The sequence below is a fragment of the Pogona vitticeps genome, chromosome 6, assembly GCF_051106095.1.
Source record: "Pogona vitticeps strain Pit_001003342236 chromosome 6, PviZW2.1, whole genome shotgun sequence".
Lineage (NCBI taxonomy): Eukaryota > Metazoa > Chordata > Lepidosauria > Squamata > Agamidae > Pogona > Pogona vitticeps.
The window spans coordinates 100,031,811-100,057,672 of record NC_135788.1 but is presented as its reverse complement, the minus strand read 5'-3'; the positions used below and the strand labels follow the sequence as shown (position 1 = coordinate 100,057,672).

Genomic DNA, 25,862 nt, shown 5'->3' with positions numbered 1-25,862 from the left:
TTGATAGTTCCATAATTTATTGTAGTATCAACATCTACATTTTTATAAAGGAAACTCTTTGGTAAAAATTGGAAGAAACTAAAGGAAGACCTAAGCAAGGGATCCATTGGATGTGGTTAAATAAGGTCACAAATTGTAAATGTGGTATTTCCTTAATTTATTATGGTACTGACGCTTGGGTTTTTTATAAAGGAAACTGGCAAAGATTGTAAAAAGCAGAGGGAAAACAAGACAACATTACTTGATCTCTCTATTTTACGGGATGGTCTGCCTCTGTGTCCAGCACAACAAGGCAGTCAGTTTCCACCACCACCTACTTTACTGGACCACCAAAACAAGTGGAAAGAGGGCTCTGGTGTGCATATATAGTTTAAACAATGCTCATAAAGAGAGGATGGGACTCAGACTTTAATCCACATACAATAAAATTCATTAAAAACTGGAGAGAGCTAGACCTATAGAATGCAATGAAGAACAGGTGATGAAGTATATAAGAAAACGAGATTGAAAAGAAATTACATTTGGGGGCTATAATTCCTAGAATATCCCAGCCTGGACAGCATCACCAGTGACCAACTTGTTTGTAGCAACCTGGGAGTTGCACTCAAAAAAAGTACCTGTTCCAAGCTCTTGATGGAGTAGCAGAGGCTAGTGGCTCCAATTTCAGTGGGAGTTTTAGTGTGAACATTGCAAGATGTCCAGGGTGCTGAAGGTAGAGTTTGGCTCCCTTGGAGAGCTCCTGAACTGTTCAGAATGGATGGACAGCCAGACTGATGTTGGACACCTGCTACTGATAAAGAGAATATATCCTATTTCAAGCTCACATCACCATTGTTTGGTGATCCTGTTAGCCAATGGTCCTTTCTTCTAAGGCTTCCAAAAACATGTTGGAGTGGAGAGAGTTCAGCATTTAGGGATGACTGCTCAAGCAAAAGTGCTGCCCCCAAGCCACTGAGGGTTTATCTAAAATCAATTCCTGGTTTTGACAACAAACCCCTAAAGATGCTATGTATACTAGCCACCTTGCCATATCACTATGGAGCATAGCAAGATTTATTTTTTAGATTAGAATGCCAAGAATTTCCCAGTCGGCTGGCTGAGGGGATTCTGGGAAATGTAGGTCAAAAAAGAAACTTTTCTAAGCTCTTGAGTTGTTGAAATGTCACTTGTAGTGATGCACAAACCTACTTCTGCAAAAGAGCCATGATCCAAACTATAATCTGCATCCATGGTTTGTTGTTTGCTTACAAACTCCCACTCTTAAACAATGGCTGGTTATGACATCCAAACTTTGTCCATGTTACCTATATTACTACTGTAAGTGACATGGGTTGAGGTGAATGGGGTGGAAGAAGTGTCAAAGATACACTTTTCATACAGTTGTTTAGACCAGAAGAGAAAACCCATGTTGGCCGGTGGAAATGACACTTTTGTCCCTTGAGAGGCAAACTTACGTTTTGTAAAAATAGAAAGATTTCCAATAGAAGAATCTCAGGAGAGAAGGAGGCCCCCAAAGTAAAGCCTACCAATTGCTATGGAATTCCTTCCCTATCTAAAGCTGCTAAGGCCCTCCTCAAAGAGCAAGCACTTCCTTCTACTACCTACTCTTTGTGGGGTGATGTCATCCTGGAGGTCATGGCAGAAACCACTCTGGGGAGCAGCGCAACCACCACCCAAGGGAAGGTGGCATACTTTACAAAGCTCACCCCGTACCAGAGGGCCACACCTTCTGGTTGCGCCGCATCGCTGAGTAGGCGAAGGAGCCCAAGGGTCAAGATGGCACAGCAGCCCCTCTGCAGCCAACCATATTCCTTGCCTTTCTGCTGATTGTAGGAGGAGGAGTGGAAGGCCAGCCCCAGCCCCAGAGCGGTGGCCACATCACGGCACAGGGACGCAAAAGGCCGTGTGTCCATGCGGATCCATCTGGGGTTGGCGCACCACTTGGTGGCCAGGTTGATCGACCTGGAGAGAAATGAGAAAGGCAAACGTGAGGAAAAGTCTTGCACGGCCATGTTTGTGGGAGGAGGCCACCAGGCACTGAGGCAGAACAAACAGGTTTCCTCACATTTCTGAGGCCGCAAACCATTATGTCTGGAGGTGAGCTCAGAACTGGGGGAGGAGGAGGTGATAACTCTTGGATTCTTACGCCCATTTTAGAAACTGTCGTCTAAAATGTCAGCTACTGCAACCTCTGAGTGAATTAAAACAACCCCCCTTCACCCAAGAAGTGAACATAAATTGACATTCAGGTGCAGGGCCAGTCCTGCATTAGAGAAAGCCCTTCTAAGAAACAGATTAAGGCAGCTGACTCAAGACAGTAGAGCAAAAACCGGGGTCAAGGAAAGGCAGGAGAATGTTGTCCAACACAGTTGTGCACCCTTAATCTGGTGTGCTGTTGTCAGCTTCAGTGGAAGACCTAGTTGGCCTCTTGGTACCAAACTAAGACTAGCCTGCCAATCCAGAGGACTTCTGCATGCAGAATTCAGGATAAAGGAAGATGCCATATTTTCTTTCTCCTCGGGCCTCAAAATACCATCTTGTTTAGTTAAAAGCATTAGGTAATGGCTACAGTGTTTTACTGTGACTTGGAAGATTTCAAGTTCAATCCTCAAGGTGCCATGCAACTCCACTCCTGGATGACCTTAGGCCAGACATTCTTTCTCAGCATGATCTACCTCACAGAGAGTTGTTGTTTGAGGACAAAGATCGGAGGAGGAGAGCTATGTTTTCCATCTTGAGGTCATTGGAAGTATGGGAGAAGATTAGCATTACTACGTAACAGATGTTGTAATAATGATGTCCATTGATTGATACTTGAGAGACACACCGAGCCATGAAACGCCCTGGGTGATCTTCAGCCTGCCACTCTTGGGCAGATCCACCTAACAGGGTTGTTGTGAAGATAAAGTAAGGAAGATAAGACCCAGATAGGCCATACATCTTCAGAGAAAGAAAGGTAATCTATATAAAGAAAAATTGTCTGTGCAAATCAGGATATTGGAGTATTTTTAAAGCCATGTCCTTGAGCTCTGAGGGGTCTTCAGAAAACCAAGTAAATGATCCAAGTAAATGATCCATGTGCAGAGTATCTGCCTCCGTACCTCAGTTTTTATAAATGGAAAGATAATCACTCTCACGTTGATACAGGTACACTAAGCAAGATGGCCCCATTAAGAAAAGGCCCCCCCGTTGAAACCTCCATGGCCCCAATCCTTCTTCCCATCAAAGGAACTCACCAACTGAGATCAATGCCAAGAGCAATCAATATCCAATAGGTTGTCAAGGTGCTCAGTAAAAGGGACAGTGAAGACCACAGGTAGAAGGGGAGTTCTCTCTCCAGTGGAACCCGAGATTGCAGCAGCCAACCCAGGCTGATTCCTAGCAAAGATGGCAGAGAAGGAGAGAAGGCGACCTGGCTATACAAGTCTCACTCCACAGCTGAGTGCTTCTCCTTGCCTTTGGTACTTAAGGCAAAAGCGGGAAGCAGACAGGTAAAGGTAAAGGTTCCCCATGACCATTTTTGTCCAGTCGTGTTCAACTCTAGGGGGCGGTGCTCATCCCCATTTCCAAGCCATAGAGCCAGTGTTTTGTCCGAAGACAATCTTCCGTGGTCACATGGCCAATGCGACTTAGACACGGAACGCCGTTACCTTCCCACCAAGGTGGTCCCTATTTATCTACTTGCATTTGCATGCTTTTGAACCACTAGGTTGGCAGGAGCTGGGACAAGCAATGGGAGCTCACTCCCTCGTGTGGATTCGATTTTACGACTGCTGGTCTTCTGACCCTGCAGCACAGGCTTCTGCGGTTTAGCCCGCAGCGCCACCACGTCCCAAGAGCAGCAGAGAGGAACACATAAAACCACCAGAGACTTCCTTCATCAACAGGAGAGACACACAATAAAAAACGAACAACTGCTACTCCCGGGAGTCCCCAGGAATCACACCTCTAAAGCAATAAAAAGTGCATGCTTGTGTGTGTGCATGCACTTACATGCCCATGATTGTGTGCATGAGGGTGCATACTTCTAGTGTTTCTTCCAAATCATAAGTGAAGTTGAGATCACTTCTGGTTTAGAGAAAATGTGAATGTATCAGTTTGGAAAGGTCTTGAAGGAGGATACAAAATCACCTCAAAACCCCTGCAGCTTGCCCCTCTTTTGATCTTAAAAAAAAAAACAACACCCTGCCACTGCTTTATCAAGCTCATTACACTCCAAAGCTAATCCCTATCCCTCCAGTGGCTGTGCTCCTCCTGCAGCCAGTTGGCCTGGAATTAATTCCCTCTGAGCACAGAAAGCCTGGAATATTTTTGATCCAAGCTAGAGAAAGTTTAGAGCTCTTTCAAAACCTCAGGTCTCACATATGAATCTGTCTTTCTAATGTCCATGTAGGCCATGGGCTATACTGGGTGAAAAATCCACATGATGGCCCTTTCTTTGAAAGTAACCCCCAATGTCTGATCCTAGCTCAAGAGAACCTTAGCCAGCATCTCTAGTCTTGGGCAGGAGAGTTTTTAAAAATGTGTCTGTTCATTTCCTGCCTTTCTCACAATGCAGTCAGTTAAGGCAGCTTACAGAATGACTAAAACACAGACATAGTGAAAACAATACATTACAGTGTTAAAACTCAATTCAATCTATTGTCAGGTTAAAACATCCACGGACTTAACAGCAATTTTAAAAATAATTTCAAAGCATACCAGGAGAAAAGGAAAAATGTGTAGCGCCCCACATTAAACCATTTGTTCAACTAAAAACTGGCCAGAAGAGCACATTTTCCACCCACCTCCAAGTCTAGGCGTTTGGACTATCAAAGCATTCGCACTGGCACAAATAGAAGCAATTGCTGGGGAAAAAATAACAACAGTATATGCTCACCTGCCAAAATCCCAGCGAGGACTTGGTGGGGAAAATGAGCAAGTATGAAGACACGCGAGAGGCCCACAGCCAGCAAAAGGAGGAGATAGACCTGCATGGGCACCACCTTTGCGATCTGGCTGTGGAAAGGGAAAAAAAAAAACAGAGAATGGTAGGCTAAGTCTGCAGGGGGAAGGGGTGAATGAGTAGGTGTCCTCTTGTCCAGGGCAAACACCTGTCACCCAATCACCATTTCTTCCAGAGGATAAGTACCATCTTGTTCCGACCATTCCACTGGGAAAGTTGTTGGCTGTACTTGGATTTACCAGATTTGTGTCCCCCCCCACACACACACACCATGTTACATGTTTTATGCAGTCAAGTCAGAACTGACTTCTTATAGTGATCCTAACAGGGCTTGCAAAGTAAGTGAGATATTTAAGGAACACTTTTCCCAGTCCCCCTCCCTCCCAGGTTTTACATGGACCAGGGAGAATGCAAACCCAGGTCTGCTGAATCCTAATTCATCCGTCTACCTGCTACACCACATGAGATATCCACCACTATACTAAAGCCATGGAAATGATAAAAGGAGACACTGATCTGAGCGGGAGGATGTAGAACTTGCTGTGGTTAGGTTAACAGCCAGAGTTTGAGTTTACAGTACTCTAAAGTAAGGACCACTTCCATTTTGTATCCAGCATGATGTAGACAGAACGATGAATTCAGGAGACCTGGCTTCCATTTCCTGGCTCTGCCATGGAATCTTACTGGAAGGTAGAACTGGTAAAACCACATCTTAAATACCTCAATTACCTTGAAAACCTTATTAGGCTTGTCGGTGCTGAGTAGATGGGACATAATAACAAGCAGCACACTTACTTCAATTGCATTTCATTCCAAATTAAGAGGGCAGCTACTTCCGGGCACTCCTACTGATGTGTTGTCTCTTCCTCTAGTGCCCAGAAACTTCATAACACTCTTCCACATTTTTCCCTGTAATTTTTTTTTTTTTTTGGAAGATGGGGGAAATATTGCATGGCAAATCCGGCCCATCCCCTATCCCATTTTTGAATAGAGGTGCTTTTCTCCCTTTAAAAAAAAGAAATATATATACTGTATATGCAAGCAAGGGAACAGCATAGGGTGGCACAGAATAAACAGAATGCAGGAACTTACAGGAAAAAACCTTCGGCGTATTATTTGATACTACAGATAAGAAAAACGTCATCTGGGTGGTGGCAGTGGTGGTGAGCTCAATTTAAGATCAGGGTTTAATGGGGAACTTGAAGAGATACAGAGAAGAAACCCAGTTCATTTAAACAAGCAAGAAAAAAAAGAGGTTGTCACACCCGATCATTCAAGGGGAAAGAAATGAAAGAGGAAAAAAAACCATATTGTCAGAAGAACCCTGGCAACTTGTTTGAATGCACCACGACCTCAAAAGAAACCAGTGGAGCAATCCTATGAACACTAGTTCCTTAGCAGAGTGAGCATTTCACAAGCGAAAGAATCCCTCTTGCTAACTGTGTGATTCTGGAAGTTGTGGCTGAGGGAGGGGAAACGCCTTAATTGAGGCAGAGCATTTCACGGAGGATTCTGACCTCGGTCTATGAGAGGCGCCTGAGCTACGTGCTTGGAAGGATGTTCTGCAATTGATACGGCATTTGCTTGGCACAGGAAGATTTTTGTGTGGTGCTGTTGCTTGATTTTTTTTTAAGAGACATTTTATTTTGGGTGCCTTCTCTGCTGCACTAAGCTGGTAAAAATAAGGTTGCAACAGTGAACTTGCTCCCAGTTTGCCTTGACGGAGCTCAGACAATCCTGAAACTCAGTAGAGAGAGTGTTTGCATCCGGCTTCAGAGCCAAGCAAGGACCCGAATTATCTGAAGTTAGACCACTAGCCCAGAGCTTGGAAAATTTATCTGTTTTTTTTTTTTTTTAGGACACCTCCTGGAGCCCCAGAATTGCGGGATGTGTAGTCCAAAACTATCGCTTTTCTAAGCTTTCTGTTACCAGTGCCAGAGGGCAAGAAGCACCATTAGTTCGTGTGCAAAGAGAACATTTCCACCCAGCCACAAGGACAGGGGATCACTACACACAAAAGACCAGCTAAAGATACCCATCAATCACAGTGACAGATAATCTCTCCTCCTTATCACAACAATAACACCCACAACAAGACACACTAATCACCCATCTACAGAAAAAGACAAAAGCCTATCACAGCCATAAATACTGCACTCCCAAGCCAACTACACCAGAGCACAGAGTGCTGTCCTCTGAAGATGCCGGCCACAGAGACTGGTGAAACGTTAGGAAGAACAACCTTCAGAACATGGCCAAAGAGCCCGAAAAACCCAGAACAACCATCAGAACATTTCATCCCCCATGTCATTCATTTTGAGAGGTGTTTTGGGCGGGAGGGGTATGTCCATTTGAAAGCCACCTTTTGTTCACCTGTTTTGGAATGCTTTGCCAATTTCTGGTCGACCTGCTTCAAAAGATTTGTTACAAAGTGAACAAAAGCTCAGAAAAACTGATCAAAGTGATCAATGGGCTACAGCACTTGCTGTACAGTATATATTATTCGTACTTATTTGTTATATTTTATAGCCTACTTCTCCTCAAATGAGCTTGAGGATTTTTGATTCTGTAAAGTTACTTATGGCTTATGGCAACTCCATGAATTAATGAGCCGTAAATGGTCCTAAGCAGCTCTGGCAAACTCAAGATCATGATTTATTTCCTTTACTATGTCAATCCATCTCGTATCTGGTTTTCCTCTTTTCCTATTGCCCTCAACTATTTTAAGCACTATTGTCTTTTCCACTGAGTAATGTCTTCTCATGATGTGCCCAAAATACCTCAGTCTAATCATTTTTTATTAGTTGATCCAGTCTAGCACTTACAAAATTTCTTTCTAGGGTTCATGGTATCTTTAAAGCTCACCATATTTCAAATAATTTATTTCCCATCAGATTTACTCACTGCCCAGTTTTCATGTCCATATGTAATAATAGGGGATACCATAGTGTAGTCTCCAGTGAAATATCCTTACATGTGGAGCTCTTTTTTAGTTCTTTTATAGCCTTTCCACGCCTGTCTTCTAATTTCTTGGCTGTAGTCTCCACTGAGGACTGAACAAAGGCACAGAAAATCTGACAATTTCAATTTCTTTACTATTGAAATCAAAGTACATCATTCTTCTGGAGACATAAATATTGTCTTAATATTCAACTGCAATCTTGCACTTTTTTCTTTCACTTTCATCAACAGTCATTTGAAATCACTGATATTTTCTGCCAATAATATGGTGTTATCTGCCTGTGTTAGAGTATTTATATTTATTCCATCAATATTCACTCTTCCTTTCCTGAATCTAATTCAGCTTTCCATATAATACGTTTCACATAAAGATTGATAAAGAGATTAACTAATATCCTCGTCTGACACGTTTGCCTAAGTAAAACCATTCTAATTTTGTTCTAATGGTAGCCTATTGTACAGAGTATAGTAACACATTAGGCCAATCAAATGTTGAGGCACATCCATTTCTTTTAGAACAATCTATAGCTTTTCATGATCCTCACAATCACAGGCTTTGCTGTAATCTATAAATCACAGGATTATCTTCTTTTGAAAATCTATGCTATGCTCCCATACCCAGCATACATTTGCAATATGACTTCAAATGCTCTCAGTCTACAAACCATTGTTTTGTTTTCCATTTTTGGTGGGATATTCTTTGTTAGGATTTCTGATAAATCCAGTATATCAGGAATCCTGTGAATATCAGTAGAACTCCACATACTCTTGGTGATTTATTTCTTCCAAGTGCTTTGAGAGGAATTTTCATATTATTTTCTAAAATAGAAGGTTTTTCATCACAAGATTCTCCTTCAAAGAAATCTGTCTTCCTTGCATCACATCTATATAATTCTTCAGTATACTGCTTCATCTTCTCTTTATTGTAGCCTGGTCAGATAGTATACTTCTCTTTTGATCTTTCAGCATCCCAAATCACCAAATTCATTTAAATTCTCTTTTGCTTTGATTTTATGGAAAAGATAAAAAGATTCTACCAAGCTCTTTCCTTTCCTACTTTATCCTCATGACAACTCTGTGAAAGAACATAATCTATCACCGATCACACGTGCAGTCTTGGACCTATCACTATCAACCTTGTCTATCTCACAGGATAAAAGTGAAGAGGAGGAGGAGAGACATAGATGCCATCTTGAGCAATTTGGAAAGGTGGGCTATATTAATTAATTATTAAAACAAACAGAAACAGATTGTAAAACAAGTGGGAGAGAGAACGAGGCATGTGAATTGCTGGGGAAAGAAGTACCTTTTGGAGTGCTGGGATATCCGTGCAGTCAGAGTGGTTGCTACTGGCCATAGGGCTGCACCAGTGATCATACAGTGGCCTGAGGGGCTCCCTGCAAAAAAAAAAAAAAATTAAAAATAAAAAGGGGAGGAGGAGATGAGTTATTTTTCCTCTTTGATCAGCATCCTCAGGAGATGGACACACCTCACAGTTCAAGGTGACAACCTGATGGCCTTTTGGTCTTTGCCAACTATAGAAAAGAGTGCTCAATGGATTGTCTTCAGGTATGACTTCACTATTAGTACTACCCCTCTCTCTCTCTCACACACACACACACACACACAAACACAAACACAATTGATGGAATTGATGCTATACCTGGAATTTAATTAGAAACAAGGCATGAAAAACAAGACCTAATGAGAGACAGTTGAAGGGACCAGGTATATTTTGCCTGGAGGAGATAAAGTTAAGGACAAAAATGCCAGAATTCATACTAGAAAGGTTGTCAAACAGAAGTGGCCAAGAATAGGGTTGACAGCATTCCATTCCCTGATACTTCAGGGCCAAAGCTGGACTGTTGTGATGTCACACAACTGTTGTGATATAACAAGGCAAGCCCTTGTGATATCACAGAAGGGGCAGACAAAGACTGGGAGGGGAAAGGGTTTTCCCCCCTAGGCTTTGTACTATTCCCTCCCCCCAGGGCTTGTGCAATAGCAAGTTTCATGAGTCATTATGCTGGTGCTCCACTCCCTAACTTGCTCCAAATGGCAAAATGGCCCCAGTGTCAGCATCCCAGAAAACTAGGAACCAGGGGAGGAGTTTGGACCTGGTAGGTGCATGTACTTGGGCCTATCATGCTATTTGGAGCAACACACATACAAACCACTTTGTACTGAGCAGGTGAACTCTGGCACTATCTGGGACCAAGTGAAGAGAGGATATTTGTCTCCCTCTCTGGAGACCTGGATAACCATAGTTGTTTCCCTGAGACTTCAAGTCAGTGACCTCAAACCTAGTGGCAACCTCATCCAAGTTTTCAGCAACTGTGGTTATCTTATTAACCATTAACTTGATATTAGGAAGTACCTGGCCCAAATCGTGGACTTCACAAACTCATAATCCAATTCCAGAAATCTATCTTTTGGCCAAGGGAAAATCCGTAGATTTGAAGAAAAATAAGCTGGATGAGCTTCAAGGAATTGGAAAATCCTGTTCTGTAGATGTATGAATAATGTTTCAAGTTTAGCTGCAACTTAAGCTTAGTTGCAGATGTCAGAAATGATTTAGAGAAGGAAAGAGCAAAGTGACTTCAGGGCTTCCCTATCTCTAGCACAGAAAATAGATGGACGAAAATACAATCACTGGAGGTGTTACACCTATTTCGTAACAGCCCTCCTCAAGGCAGGTCCTTAGAGGTAGGTTGGGCAAGAAGTCCCATAACCTTCACTGATAAAACAGAGGGGAAGACTGTGTCAGGTCTTGAGACATCGTGAAGGTCCCATGTAATTTCATCTGGTACTGGATCCTTCACTGGATCATTACAGTGGGGTCTTGACTTGAGAACTTAATCCGTATTGGAAGGCGGTTCTCAAGTCAAAATGTTCTCAAGTCAAATCTGCATTTCCCATAGGAATGCATTGAAAACCATTTGATCCGTATCTGCTCTTTTCCGTCCATAGAAACTAATGGGAAGCTGCTATTCTGCCTTCGACCACTAGAGGGGGATATTTTGTTTCTTTTTTTCTTAGGTCAAGAAAGGTTCAGGGAAGGCAGGGAAAATACAGTCCAGGCAGTACCAGGCAGTCCGAAGACTGTCTCCCAATCCACTCTCTAAACGGTGGGAGGAGTGAGGAAGCAGACAGGCACCCTTTTCACTGGCCAACAGTTAACTGAAAGTTCACATTTTGCACTTTCCCTGCCTCCCACGTGGTTTTTTTTCAGTTCTTAACTCAAATCTAAGTACTTAAGTCAAGTCAATATTTTCCTATGAGAGCGGTTCTTAAGTCAAAATGTTCTTAACTCAAGCCGTTCTTAAGTCAAGACCCCACTGTACTTTATTAATGCATTTTAGATGGGTTTAAACCTAAATGAGTTATAAATGATGGTGATCAAAGGGAGCAAAGACATTTCTACAAGTCTAACTCTTTGTTCATAAGTTGTAGACATTTTCAGAAGAACCATTAATAAAGAAGAAGCCCAGGATTGTCTTCTGTGGAAGCTAAACAATCCCATGCCAATAGCTTGGAAGCAAATAGTTACAAATAACTGGCTAAAATAAGTGGTAATTAATTAATTAATTTTTAACTTCGTTTGTTAGGTTATGTGCTGCCAAGTCAGAACTGACTTAGAGTGACCCTAATAGGGCTTTCAAGGTAAGTGAGATACTTAAGCCGTAGTCTTATGAGTCCTCTCTCCATGAATTTCCAGGGCAGAGAGGAAATTCTAACTCAGGCCTTCTCAGCCCTAGTCTGTCACCTGATCCACTACACCACACTGGGTATCGGCTTATCCTGGTACAGTATTAGTTACAATTCTGCAGTCACTACAGCATAACTAATCTATGTTACAGTTGTAATTATTGAGGAATAATTCAACTCCTTTTGAAGTATAATATAACTATAACTTTTAGTTATTTTTACCATTATGGCTGTGCCTTTTCTAAATTGCAGAAGAGGGACATCACATGTTTTAAGTGCTGCCCAATCCTGCCGCCTTGGACTCTGTTCTGGGAACAGAAAGATGGCGGGATGAGAACATGTTCTGTGCTACAGACCATGTGCTTGCAGCATCCAGATTTTTTTAAAAAGCAACTTTAAAACAACTATTTTAATTACTTTTAGAAATGTGGTGAGTAAGCAGCAATGTTTAACCAACTGCAATTATAACAGTAACTAACTACTAGGGCATTGAAACCATGTATAGTTCACTACTTTTAGAAATTAACATTTTAGACTCTGCCAATACTATATGTCCTTTTTTCTTTCCTCCATTTTAATGGTGACTTTTCAAAATCTGGAATCGGTCAAACAAATGGGACAGCCTAACTTCTCATATAATTACCATAAGGCATGAGGGCAAAGGTTAGACAAAACATTTTTAAGAACTTCTTGGAGGACATCTTCCAAGGGCTGCCTTAGAACTATTATTTATTTACCACCTTTTTGCAATTTCAGGGAACAAAATAAACACAGAGCATCCTCAGTAACCTTTACGAAGCATCAAAACAGCTGGGAACTGCCAGCCTTTTGACTTTTACCAGCTCCTGTTGCCTCATCAAATTGACAGGGGGCATCATTTGCTTTCCTCAGTGCGTCTGGAAGATTATCAGCCAAATACACAAGCATTCAGCACCGTTAGGTGTCACAAATTGATGTTTCCTGAAGCTGTGGCGTGCTGGTGTTGTTTAAAGTGAAGGTCAAAATTTAATTTTGCCAATATGCCAGGCAATTATTTTTCCCTAATCTCTTCTTATACAAGTGCGTGTGTGATTTCTCCCCTCAACCCCATCCCACTTAAATGTTCCAATCATTCAACTTCATTCATCCCATGGGAACATATTAATAACCTTTCTTCACAGGAAACCTAATTGAATCTCTCCTCAAGCAGGTCTCTCAAATTTACTTATTGACTTAAATATTTTTGGCTCATTTGTTTATCCAATTTAATCCCACAGTTCTTCGAAGAACCTCACAGTAGCAAATAAACCACGGAGGCACACACACATCATTTTCACCCCCTTCCATGACCTGGAAATGTCTTTTTTGGAGGGATGGGGGAGTACAACCCCCAGAATCCCCCTGCCAGCAACAGTGCTCATGCTGGCTGAAAAATTCTTGCCACTGTTGTCCAAAACCAGAACAGTTCCAAATGCCAAACTATGAGAAACAGGCTGAGAGCTAGTGAATAATCCACCCAGCAACGTTGTGGTGGAACCAGAGCTCACAGGTGTGACCAGCAGTGTAGTGGTAATAGGGCTTGCAGGGTTGACGTCCCAGGATTTTCTGATAGCAGCAACTATGACATCATCCGCTGCCACCCCCAACCCCCAGATGTCCTTGAATTTATCTATAATCCTGATAGTACTTTGGGAAGAAATGGATTTTCCCAGGAATAGTATATTGTTCCAAGCTATACCTGCTGTAATACAAAGTGTCTGAGGGTGGTTTGATCTTGGATGAATGATCAAGAGGCATTAGTTTTACAAAAAGCCTGCTCCTGATGGAAAGAAAAACTGCTAAAACTCTTTAGTTGATATGGATGGATTGAGTTGCTGGTGTTTATTGACTTTCCTTGTAGTGGAGGTGGGAGTGGTTATGCAGACTGAGATGATGACTACCTGCATTTCAAGACTCGGCTCTACTACTGGGACTACCACACCGGACATTTTGATAAGCAGAGATGATGTCACCTGCCACCCCAGCCAAACATTCCTTAGCATACTTAAGACCCACTCCAAAATACCTCTCAGCTTAGTAGCAATCCTCACAGTAATTAATGATGGAAGATGGGCTGGGGAATAGATGTTGTACTATCAGCACTATATCTTTGTAAGCTACAGAACAGTAGATTGTTTGCAATGCAAAACATTTTGGGGTACCTTGGTTTTAAGTGAGCAAACCTGGACAAACCCAGCTCTCCCTACCACCTTCACAAGCTGGGCAGACTGGCAATTTAACCTTACTTGGATACTGGTGATGGGAGAGCACCTTCCACCTCATCTGAAGGCTGAGGTGGAAGATGCCTAGGAGGTGCAGAGGGCAGTGTTTCTCAACTTGATACCGGATGGCTTGGACTTCAGCTCCAAGAAGTTGCAACCACCATGATCAAAGGGCTCTATGTGATAAATTCCCATTGGTGGACCGAAGGTTGAGGACCGATGGCCTAAGCCACATGGTTTTGTCCTTCAACAGAGAGGAAGAAGCTGTTACCCTGACCCGTAATCTGCTGCCACCTTCCTCACCTTACCTAACAGTAGGCCTGGCCCTGGCTTGCATATACACTTCAGAGAGACACCAACCTTATCTTTGTTCCTATGTGTAAAGTCTATTGTACTGGGGTGGGAGGCTGCAACAACCTTCAAAGCAATGTATATAATCAGAGATACAGAATCAAAGACTCAGAAGTACAGTGGACCCTCGACTTACGAAATTAATCCATATTGGAACGGTGGCTGCAGGTCGAAAAGTCTGTAGGTCGAGGCTCCATTGACCTACAATGCATTGAAAACTGATTAATCCGTAACCGGCCGTTTTTGTCCCATTTTGGGTTTTTTTCCCCCCGGTCTGGAGTTTTTCCCCAGTCTGTAAGCTGCAAGTCGAACCTAAATTTTGCAGCCAGAGAAGTCTGTAACTTGAAAAGTCTGTAAGTGGAACCATCTGCAAGTCGAGTGTCCATTGTAGTGTCCAAGGCCATCCTGTCTTAAATGTAGTTATTAGTCCCCACTAGAGTTGGCCCATTGTTTGAAATGCCATTGCTCAGCATACTAAGTCACAACTAAAGTAAGCCCATTGAATCAGTTGAACTTATGGAGGAGCTGACTCACCAAATCCTTATTAAACGGGCCTACTCTAGTTTTGTGGCTTACTACACTAAGCAACAGGATTTCAGCCACTGAATCAATGGAACTTACATTAATGTTGACTTATCAAATTCTCTTTAATTCACTACTTCAAAATGTCAGATGCAGGGGAGTGGTATCAGGAGACAGGTATCTAGTTGTCTAGTTGTTATCTGGTGGGGCCACAGTGAGATATAAGAAGCTGGACTACATGGGCCGTTGGCCTGATCCAGCAGGGCTCTTCTTATGTTCTTATGACCACAGTCCAGAAGAGCTAGTGTGGTGAAGCGGACAGAGCATCAGACTGGGATTCAAGAGACCTGGGCTCAGATCCATGCTTGGCTATAGAAACTCAAGGGGGTGGACGTGGGAATCAGAAACCACTCCTTGTATATCTCAAGCATCCCCAAGTCTCCTGCATGGGTCACGGTAAGTTAGAAATGATTTCACAGCAAAGAATAATGACAAGTTTGGAGTATCCACTAGAACTACTGTAAGCCTAATAGATTCTGCTCCTCTAGAATGTAAACCAAGTGAAAGACCTTGGATCTGTCAAGACTGACGTATGTGCCAGAACTGTGCAAACAGTCTGGGGAACCCAATAAAACTATTTTCAGTTATGTCCACCTCTGTAAAAGAGGAAGCAGAGGTAGCAGAATTTGGAGTGCCCAGGTACTGGTAGAGAGACCTCTGTTGGGATGGGGTCTTGATTCATGCCCGATGGTGCTATCCTCGCCATCATCACCATATCCTCCTTGTGAATAGCGGCACAGTAAGACTGATAGAATGAAAGTCCTGGTTAGCAGGGATGATGACATCATCTAAGCCTAAACCTCTCTTTTCCATTTTAGCTTAACTGCAATCCTTACAAAAGCAAGGCTTGGGTGAAGGGATTTTCCCCAATAACAATATATTGTTGTGAGCCTCCTCGGCTGTAATGGAAAAATACTTTGAAATGTCTGAGTCTTGAATGTGCAATTAAAGGCCATTCGTTTTGCAAAAGACCCGTTTTTAATAGAGACGAAGGTTGTCAGGACTGGTTAGTTGATACGCATCAACAAATCAGCCTACATTTTTGACTATCCATGAGAAGTGGCTGTGGGTTCCCTGTTATGAACCTCAAGACAAATGTCCACTACCTCACTGTTTGTAAATTTCCACAGACCTCTGTCTGGTGCTATGTGAAGACAAGATTGCCAGGAATCTATTCTTTCTCAACCCACTTCAGCTTTTAATGTGTTGCCTGAAGCTATGGAAAAATGCAAAGCTGCTGTCCCAGGATTGCACAACCAGTCCTGTAGCTAGTGGGTAGAACAAGACTGTACGGCTGTGTCTCCAGATTTAGCACCACACGTAAGGAGTTCAGTGCCCTGACGACACGCCACCCATTCTGAAACCACAAAGCCCAAAGTGGTTTTGAATCACCAACCTGGTCCTGTTTCGCAACTTGCAGGGAACTGGCGAGGGAAGCCATCCTCCTTTTTGTAAAAACCGGATTCAAACATCCACCAGAAAGGTCGCTCACCAAACAGGAACCTTGAGAAAGGGAGAAGGGGGAAAGAGGTCATGTGTGAAGGTGAGACAAGACCTCACTTAATGCTTTTAGAATCCTCGAGGCTTTAAAATTTAGTGGTCACAGTTTAATTTCCTGCAACACCCTTACATGAAAGTATGTCAGTGCCATCATGGGGAAAAAACATGAGTCTACCTCGGCTAAATGAATGCCTGGGTTTGATGAGGAGCCAAGAAAAAGTGGCCTGTGGTGGGTCCTTTCCAAGACTTCGGGAGAAGAACAGTGGCACCAGGTCTAAACCTCAACAAATAGCTTCTCAATTAGCTATAGGGCTTATTTAGGACCTAAATTCTCATTATTAGCAATCCACAGACTGCCATGCCTTACTAGCTCCCCTAATTGTCCCATGTTCCTGCAAAATCCAGGGCAAAAGACAGAAGAGATACAATGAAAGGTATCACAATAACAATGTGTGAATGAATCAGGAAGTACCCCTCTTGTGTGGACGGGTTCTATGCAGAAATTGAAAGGAGTTTTGAGCAAGTACGGGGTTTGGGATTCTGGGAATTATGCTTCAAAACAATAACTTTTCTAAGCTTTGGCTCTATGCAGATATATTGACAAGTGCATAACACCCTCTTGGGTGTCAGCCGATCACACAGGTGGAACACCCCACAGACTCCCCTTCCACATTCTTTCTGGAATTGGATCCATCTATGTGTGCAAGGATACCCAGTGTGAGGTAGTGGATAGAGTAAAAGACTAGAACTCATGAGACTTGAGCTCAAATCTCTGGTCAGCCATGGACACTCACTGGGGATGGCACTGGTAAAACCACTCCTTAAGTATCTTACTTATCTGGAGAACCCTATTAGGGTTGCAATAAGTCAATTTCCCCCGGATGACACAGAACACACAATGTGAACAAGACACCCCTGGATATAGCTTGGTGAAAAATCCCCCATACACAGAGACAAAGCTTTTTTCAAATTGTTCTCTGAGATCTCTACCTGCAACAATATGTTGCAGCATGGAGCGCTGCAGTTAAAGCTTTCAGCTACTGTACTCCATTCCAACCATTATTGCTCACAACAGACTGTTCAATTTGTGTGACTACTGGGCACACTTGGTGGGTTGTGTTTTGCTTCTTTCTTTCAAGTTGTTCTCCTTTTGCAAAACACATACTTCAACCCAACTTGTGATTGCCATCATCCCACCAATCCTGAAGTAGTTCCAAACCTTGGGTAACCCAGGTGTGCTTAGCCTACAATTCCCAGGTTGCTGTCCTCTGAAGATGCCGGCCACAGAGACTGGCGAAACGTCAGGAAAAACAACCTTCAGAACACGGCCAAAGAGCCTGAAAAACCCAGAACAACCAATTCCCAGAAGCTTTCACCAGCAGCTATGCTGGCTGTGGTTTCTGGGAGTTTGCAATCCAGGAACACTTGGGTTACCCAAGGTTGTGTCACAGCTGTCAAATTCATATTAGCTGAGCCCCAAGACATTGGAAACTGATAACTCAGATTACTCAGAGGGGGAGGCAGATCCATCCTGGGTTTCTGTCTGAACTTAAAAAGAGCTACCCAAGATAAACTTATTGGAGGGGGGGGCACAATTCAGCACCTTGGACAGCTTCTGTGTGTTTAAAGCCTGGCACATATTCTACAAGCAGGGATGGGATATTCAGTTTTTCTGGACTATACATCCCACAGTTCTCCATTCTTGGAGTTCCATTTGGTAGAAAGGCCTTAGCTGGAAAGTTTTTAGGCCTTAGTGCACCCAAGCTTCCTGCTCCTGCTCTGGAGCTATCTGGGAACTTCCTTTCTGAAAAGGAAGCTTGAGTGGAACCGTGGCTAGCTTGGTCTCAGAGCCTTCCACCTGAAGTCTTTCTCCCAGGTGAGCCAAATTTAAGTCAAGTGGAACTCTCAGAATGGAGAACAATGGGTCCTGTGGTCAAATAAATGCAAAGATCCCATCCTTATTCACCAACTCATAACATCAAAGTGACCAGTCTCCACTACCACAAGGTCTTCCAACATCCAGTCCTCAACTCAGTTTAATCCTAGAACGTTGCTTTGATTTTCTTTTTTTCTCACCATTTAGAGACTAAATTGAGCCATTCAGAGATTAAGCCAAGCCAAAGCACTTTCACTCCAACCTTCTGGTCCAGCAGGAAGTAAGCGAGAGGGAAATAAATGATGAAGACGCATTTGGGGTCACCTAAGAAGGTCACCCAAAGCCAAAATTCTTCCAGTCCTGGCAAACTGGTCTGAAGTATCTCCGCAATCCACACTCCACTGGAGTAGAAAGCATCCATGATGAGGAAACTGGGAAATGATACAGAGAAGGGTTAGGAGACTTACCCTTGTGATAAAATCTTAGCAAGCTAATATCAGGTGCACTGCAAATGTCAGGTTTTAAATCAGTTCCACTTAGCTTCCTACATGGAAACTGGAGTTTTGCCAGATATCCCTACAAAGCAGGCTCAGAACTCAGACTTAAATTAGTCAGGCAATTATCATTCTTCTCTGAGAATGTCTGGAGTTCATAATTCACCAGTCACTTAAATTTCTGGTCCTCAAAGCTCCTGTTCTTTCATGTATGCAAGTGCATATCCACTGGCTGCCAATCCATTTCAGGGATGAATTCGGGGTTTTGGTTCTAACCTATAAGGCCCTATATGGCTTGGGACTCAACCATCTCAAGGACTGCATCTCCCTTTATGAGCCTGCTGGAGTATTAAGATCATCAGGAGAGGCCTTCCTCTCAGTCCCACCCACTTCAAAGGTGCGTTTGGTGGGGACACAGGAGAGGGTCTCCTCTGTCGCTGCTCCCAGACTCCCTCCCACAGGAGGCCAGGCTGGACTCATCTTTGCTGTCCTTCCACAAGCAGGCAAAGCCCTTTCTCTTCAAACAGGCTTTCCCTGAGTGACTGGCTCCCTGAGTGGGCTTTTAAAATGGATGGTTGTAACTTACTGCTTTGAATGTGTTTTGGCATTGCCTACATTTTTTGTATGGTATTTGTATACTCACTGTCATTAGCTTTCATGTTGTCTTTTAATAACGTACACTGCCTTGGACCCTTTTAAGAAAAATGATGGAGTAAAAAATATTTTAAATAAATAAATATATAATGTTTTACAACATACGTGTAGCAGCAAGTGTGGCTGGGCAGAACCACTGAGCTGGGCTCAATCCGCTACAAGCATTTGCCATAACAGGAAACGCCACAAATGTTATTTTTGGGGGCTGCAGTTTACAGAAGTCCAAAAAAAGTAACTTTTCTAAGCCCTGCCAAAACATCTGAAAAGCCCTAGGAGCATAAAGGCTAGGCGTGTGCATTTCCTCTGATTTTTTTTTCAGACACCATCACAAAATGTACAGAGAGGTCCCATTTTACCCATCACATGTGTTTAGACAACTGGCACTCAGGTTCTCGTCCATCAAGTTGCCCACATTTAATAAACAGAAGTTAGCAATCACATGGCTTTTTTTAGCAAAGGCAAATCAAAACTTACTCATACTTAAGAGCAGGACTCTTGAAATCTGTGGTAATTTCAGCCTGTCACGGTCACCTTAAAGTTCACTGGTTTCCTGGAGTCTAATCTAGTTCCACCCCATTCTCCTCTTAACTACCTCATCCTCACAAGACCCATGTAAAGAAGGTCAAGTATAATTGTCCACCTCTACTATAGGTGTGTGTGAGGTATCAGCAGCAGCACTAGGACGAGTTTAGAACCACTACCTTTTAGGCTACAATTCCCAACTATTCTGGCTGGGAGATTCTCGGACGTGAGGTCCAAAAAGGAAGGTAACCCATCTCGTGGCAGAGTATCGTGAGCTAAGCCACGTAGCGAGTTCATGGCTGGGGCAAAACCCAAAATAGGCTCTTCCGGGCTCGTTACAGCACCCTAAATCCTACCTTGCACCAACCACAGTCTAATTTTTTGCATAGGCGGCCCCGGACTGCACTGCAGAACTACAGTTCCCAAGATTCTTGGGCTAGCAGTGGGAAAAGGGGGAAGAGGTGAAGCCAGGACAAAGCCATTACAGTGCAAATGACTTTTAAGGAACTACGGAAGCGACATTTGCTAGACTTCTTAAAATGGCTCTTCTTCTTGCAAGTCAACCGGGATGTTAGAATATTTATATGCTTGACTGACTGATCGGTTGAAAGTGTCCTTCAAAGTCTCCCATTGGAACCCTGCAGCTTACACGAAGTTTTACTTCTTAAAATAACGCATTTTTTAAAAAACGCCGATAACTGAAGCAAGGAAGGAAGATCTGTAACGACCTGCCCTTGTTTTCCTCCTTTTTTTCTTTCCCCTTAGATTCCCTTGTACGGGCCTCTCCCCCTCCCTTTTTCCAGCCCCTTCTGTTTTGCCCTCTTTCCTTCCCCATCACCCTTCCCATTCATTCCACGTCCCTCCTCTCCTTACCTCCAATTGCCGGCATCCGTTTGCCCGCGACATGGAACACAGGAACTACATTTCCCAGAAGTCCTAGAGGCGAGGGGAAGAACCGGTATCCGGTTTGAGTAAATTTGGTGGGGAGAATTCACCTTATTTCCTCCAGAACTTTGCGACACTTGTCTATAGATACCACCTTGCAGACTGCTCCTTACATTGCATACGTACATCAAAACATGCAAATACAAGACTTAATGACATCTGGACTGTTAAATCCCATTGAGCCAATACGTGCACGTTTGAGTTGACCTGTATTGGCTTCTATGGCAAGAGCGTTAGTTTCAGACGGCGTTCCTCACGGGTCAGCTTGCCACCCGCTACACGTGGCAAGTATCTTTCTGAACTTAAAAACAGGAGGCAACGCTGACGTTACCTTTTCCCTTTTATTTTCCACAGGCACACGGGATGTCACAGCACTGACTTCCATGCCAACAAAGGCATTTTACGCCTGTGTATCGGAAGAGTGAGTGAATTCCCTGCCTGTCCTTTGTTTTAAGAGATGAGTGATAAATTCCAAACTACTACCTGAGATGAGGCCTAAAGCCACACATTCCCCCCCCCCCCCAAAGACCATTTGCAGACTGCATTTATTTCCAACTAAGAAGCTAACCTGGCTTCAACATCAGCCTCATGGCTTTTATTTTGGAACTACCCACAAGAACTTGGTGCACAGCCTTGAAGAAGATGATTTATCAACCCAAGGTCATTTAAAAAACTGTAGTGGTCTAATAAATGTATCACCAGTTCTTGCATTTGTATTGTTTTGGAGACCAAGCAGCCTTTTTCTGATTGTTGAGGACAGATAAAGAAGCACGAAGCTGCTATAACTAATTCCTGAAACTTTTGGGAATTAGGAGTAAATTCCTTGCAGATCCTAGAATAGGATACTAGCTAAACTATTCTGCTATTGAAGCTGTGTTCAGCTTTGCCCTCCATGAAGAACAGGATGTAATTCCCGAAATGCTGAAGACATGATGTGTATCATTGTCTGTGTAAATAGCTTGATTTTCAGAATTGATCTCCATGAGATAATACTAATCATAGGCATCCTTCAGTCTCAAGAGACTATGGTAACATGCTCTGAATTGAGGAGTGTCCTCTCCAGAGCATGAAGCCCGGGTAAGGTAATATGGAGGATAGGCTGTTACCCAAGCAGCAGATCCCCCCTCTCCACATTGCTGAAATGGTCCAATGGAAAGGCAAGAGCCAATACAACTGGTTCCAGCAATGTCGCAGGAGTTGGCAGAACGACACATGCTGCCTTCGGGACTCCAGCTCCGGATTTTGCCTCGAGGTTAACTCCTGAAGCCTTTTCCATGAGTGGATATAGCCACAAGGCAGTGGAGGTTTGAAATTGGAGTTTTCCTTCTCCTAGATGGGCTGCCTTCCATGGCTGACGAGCCTCACCTACCCGGCAATTGTGTATCAGGCCAAAATAAATTGTATTGTATGTTTCATCAGAATTGCATGTTATGAGGGCTGTCCATTCCTTAACCCATGTCTAGGGAGGGAATGCAAAACTCCCCACTTGCACTTATGAAACCAAGAGTGCAGTGTCCAGCCCAATTTGAGGGAAGCATTTTGTGATATGAAGCACCACAGAGCCAATATAAACCATCCTTCCATTTCCCAGTCCCTTTATTTCTTAGGGAATGATATTAATTGAGGTATGAATGGGCATGGAATCAGGTAGCAAGGAAATCCATTCATGGCACAATAGTTCAAAAATGACTACCGAGAGATCAATTTTGCATGTAGATGGAAGCAAGGTCAGTCCAGATCCATCTGTGAAGAATAAACAATCAGGATTGGAAAGGTTTAATACTTTAGTAAAAGGCAAATAGTCATGGAAGCAGAGTTCCTCCCTCTCCGTGGGGAAGTGGGAGGCAGCATTTTAAGGGTTACAGTGGTGTAAAGAGATGCTGTCTTCAGTCAAAAGTATTTGCTCATATTCATGAATTTGGAGGCATCTGCCCCATGGAGGGGGGGGAACACTTCATGAGGCAGAAGCACACATTTTCTTTACTCTCTTTAATGCTGGACCTCTCTTCTTTTTTCTTCATGGTAGGAATATCAGCGAAGAGCATCAAAGTGGCAAGAAACTACAAAACACAGAGAAGGTAGCAAGCTTTCTCTGGCTCTCAATATCAGCAGTAAGGTACCTTTAGTGACTACTGATGTCCCCCTATTTACTCTCCAGAATCCCCAGTTTAAAAAAAAAAACTCCCTGGTACCAAATTATGTATAAAAATATGTACAGTATATCTCAGCATTTTGGCTCTTTCTGCCAAATTCCATCAAAGTTCCCCTGAAGTGTGATTCAGTAATAGATGCAATAGAGCTATTGTCATTCTCCTGTTTTCTGTGTAGTTAAAGAGTTGTCTATTGTTCTCTGCAGGATGCCTTCTGGGTTTGATTTCACTTATCAGACAAGAAACTGGCTGATGCATTTTCTTTCATTTCCAGGTTTCAAGCAACAATGGGTTTCTGTAGTGTACCTCCTGGAGAGCTGAGAAATAGAGCTAAGTTCCTCCGAAAGGTTTACAGTAATATTTGAAGCTCTATTGTTATCTTCAGCTGAACCATAACAAGTACTCTCACAAAAGTAAGAAACTGAATGACGTATTCGCAAAGGCTTTCACGGCAGGGATCTAATGGTTGTTGTGGTTTTTTTTTTAAGTGCTGTCCTCTGAAGATGCGGGCCACAGAGACTGGCCAAACATTAGGAAGAACAACCATCAGAGCACAGCCAAAGAGCCTGAAAAACCCACAACAACCAAACTGAATGACCATTGTTTACTCATGCCTCTAATGTCTTTCATCATGTTTCTCCTGAACCTAAAATATTCCCACTTAAGATTCCTGTTAGTTTTGAGGGAAAAGCAAAGTAGTGTGTTGCACCCAGTAACTTCTGTACTTCTATCCATTTGGCATTATATAGGCTGAGTGTTCTATTTCCATACATTCACGCACATATCAGAGCTGCTGAATTTAGAAGAATGGAAAAAATTGATGGTGCCTTAAGTTGTGTGTTTTCTGTGCCATCAAGTTTGAACCCACTTATAGCAACCCTAATTGGGCTTTCAAGGTAAGTGAAATATTTTAAGGTGCAGTTTTACTAATTCCATCTCCCCAACAGGTTCCCAGTGTGGTGTATTGATAGACTAGCCTCTGGAGAACAGGATTCAAATCCCTGCTCAATTATGAAACTGACTGAGAGAGTGTTACTGGTAAAGGTTCCCCTTGACAAATTGTCCAGTCATGTCCGACTCTAGGGCGCGGTGCTCATCTCCATTTCCAACCCGTAGAGCTAGCGTTTGTCCAAAGACAATCTTCCGTGGTCACCTGGCCAGCGCAACTAGACTAGACACAGAACGCTGTTACCTTCCCACCATGGTGGTATCTATTTATCTACTCGCATTTTTGCATTTTGCATGCTTTCGAACCGCTAGGTTGGCAGGAGACGGGGGCTCACTCCCTCGCGTGGATTCGATCTTACGACTGCAGGTCTTCTGACCTTGCAGCACAGAGGCTTCTGCAGTTTAACCTGCACGCTACCATGTCCCTTGGGGAACTGGTAAAACCACTCATTAAATATCTCACTTACCTTTAAAACCGTTAGGGTCATTGTAAGTTGGCTCTGACTTAACAGCATAGAACATGGGCTAGTGAGATTTAGACCCAAGCCTCTTGAATCCTAGTCTGTCACTCCATCCACTACAGTATCCTACTATCTGGAGCCACCCCAATTTCTGCTTTAGGGCACACTCAGTTAATTCATGTGGGGTCAGTGAAGCACGTCTGTTCCATAATGTGGAAGGCGCAGTAGTGCAAAATACACAGTCACCTCATTTTTGGCCTGTGAAAAAGAAAAGAATTTGCTGAGCCACTAGGGAATCTCCTCTCCTTTTTAACCAACAGGACACTAAGAAAAAATGGGTCTAATGACAGGGAATAAGAAAGCATATCACATGCCCAGGAGAACTAGGTTAAACCCAACTACGGCATATGCACAGAACCAAAGGGAGTCATGTATGTGTTATTAACCAAAGTCCTGTTAATTCAGTGGATTTACTCTCGCTAGGAGTAACCACTGGATTCATCCCCTGATATTCTTCCATATTAAGAACCAATGGTTTTGCATCAGATCAGAGGGACTGAATGTCAAATGTGCACAGGCAATCTAATCCATGGATAGGAACTATGTAGTCCTGCAGCTGTCTTTTGGACTGCAGTTCCATTCATGTCAGTTCTAAGGCAACATCTAGAAAGCCATACAAGTCACTCTCCTAGCTGAGAGCTTGGAAAAGTTACTTCTAGACTACAACACCTAGAGTCCCCTCGCCCAAACCACCATAGTGGCTGGGAGGCATGGGAGCTGCATTCCCTCAGCGTGGAATTTAAACAAGAGGAAATAGAAAAGAAAAAGAGCAAAAGGAACTGTATTGACTATACAAAGAATGTCACCTCTGTTATAAACCCAAAAACTTTATTAAGCTAACCACAAGATCACAAAAATTTGTGCAAGGTGCGTTAAATGAAATTTATTCTACATAGTACATAGGTTAACAGTTGCTAGCATACAGAGCAAACACAACTTAATTTTTTTTTTGAAGGGCATGTACATTCCAAAAAAACATGGCTGAAATCCCATACCAAACCCTAGCAGAGAGAGGCAAGCTGTCGTTGCACTCTAATTACCATCATCCTTCATTGTCAGCAACGGTACTAGGGGCTAATGGGACTTGTACTCCAGCAACTTCTGGAGAGTCGTAAATTGCCCCTCCCTGTTTTCTCCTCCCTTCCTTGAGGGTTAAGTCCCAGAACTCGGCGAGACGTGCTTCTGAGTAAAGCTGCACAGAGTTAGGACGAGGAGCATCCCTTGGAAACATGCCTGGTTTTCTCTGTATTACGCTCGCCGTGCGCATGGCAGAATGGCCCCGCCCCCTTGACCTCTATTCCGGCCCCACCCACTTCCTTGCCCTCTCCTCCTTTAAATCGGCCCCTCGAGCGCTCCACGCTTCCTTTTCCGAACCTCGCCGGTGACAAATTTCCCTTTTCCCGTCTTCCCTTCTCTGAGAGGGAACCTCTGCTGACCCGCCAACCAACCGCCTCTCACCTTGCGC

The 25,862-nt window shown here is 43.3% G+C and overlaps 1 protein-coding gene across 2 annotated transcripts; it reads right to left on the bottom strand.

The window, feature by feature from the left end:
* On the bottom strand, positions 1–21,290 carry G6PC3 (glucose-6-phosphatase catalytic subunit 3). 2 transcript variants are annotated; one of them, XM_020793983.3, is made up of 7 exons: positions 20,707–21,290; positions 18,364–18,594; positions 16,184–16,290; positions 9,213–9,303; positions 4,880–4,998; positions 3,237–3,378; positions 1–1,962 (listed from the first exon to the last, which is right to left on the bottom strand). In XM_020793983.3, exons 1-7 carry the CDS (start codon positions 20,904–20,906, stop codon positions 1,602–1,604), a joined length of 1,251 nt encoding a protein of 416 aa, XP_020649642.1. In that variant the 5' UTR covers positions 20,907–21,290; the 3' UTR covers positions 1–1,601. The 2 variants fall into 2 exon arrangements, with proteins under 2 accessions (XP_020649642.1, XP_072860488.1); XM_073004387.2 differs by lacking the exon at positions 18,364–18,594.
* Positions 21,291–25,862: the final 4,572 nt, after the last annotated feature.

Bases quoted from the DNA above. Each gene is read 5' to 3' on its own strand.
- G6PC3 (XM_020793983.3), bottom strand. From the start codon at position 20,906: ATGTACGTATGCAATGTAAGGAGCAGTCTGCAAGGTGGTATCTATAGA. The intron at 9,304-16,183 runs GTTGGTGATTCA...TTTTTTTTGCAG, and splicing joins AAGTTGCGAAACAGGACCAG to GGAGCCCCTCAGGCCACTGT. The intron at 4,999-9,212 runs GTACTTCTTTCC...CCCTTTCCACAG, and splicing joins ATATCCCAGCACTCCAAAAG to CCAGATCGCAAAGGTGGTGC.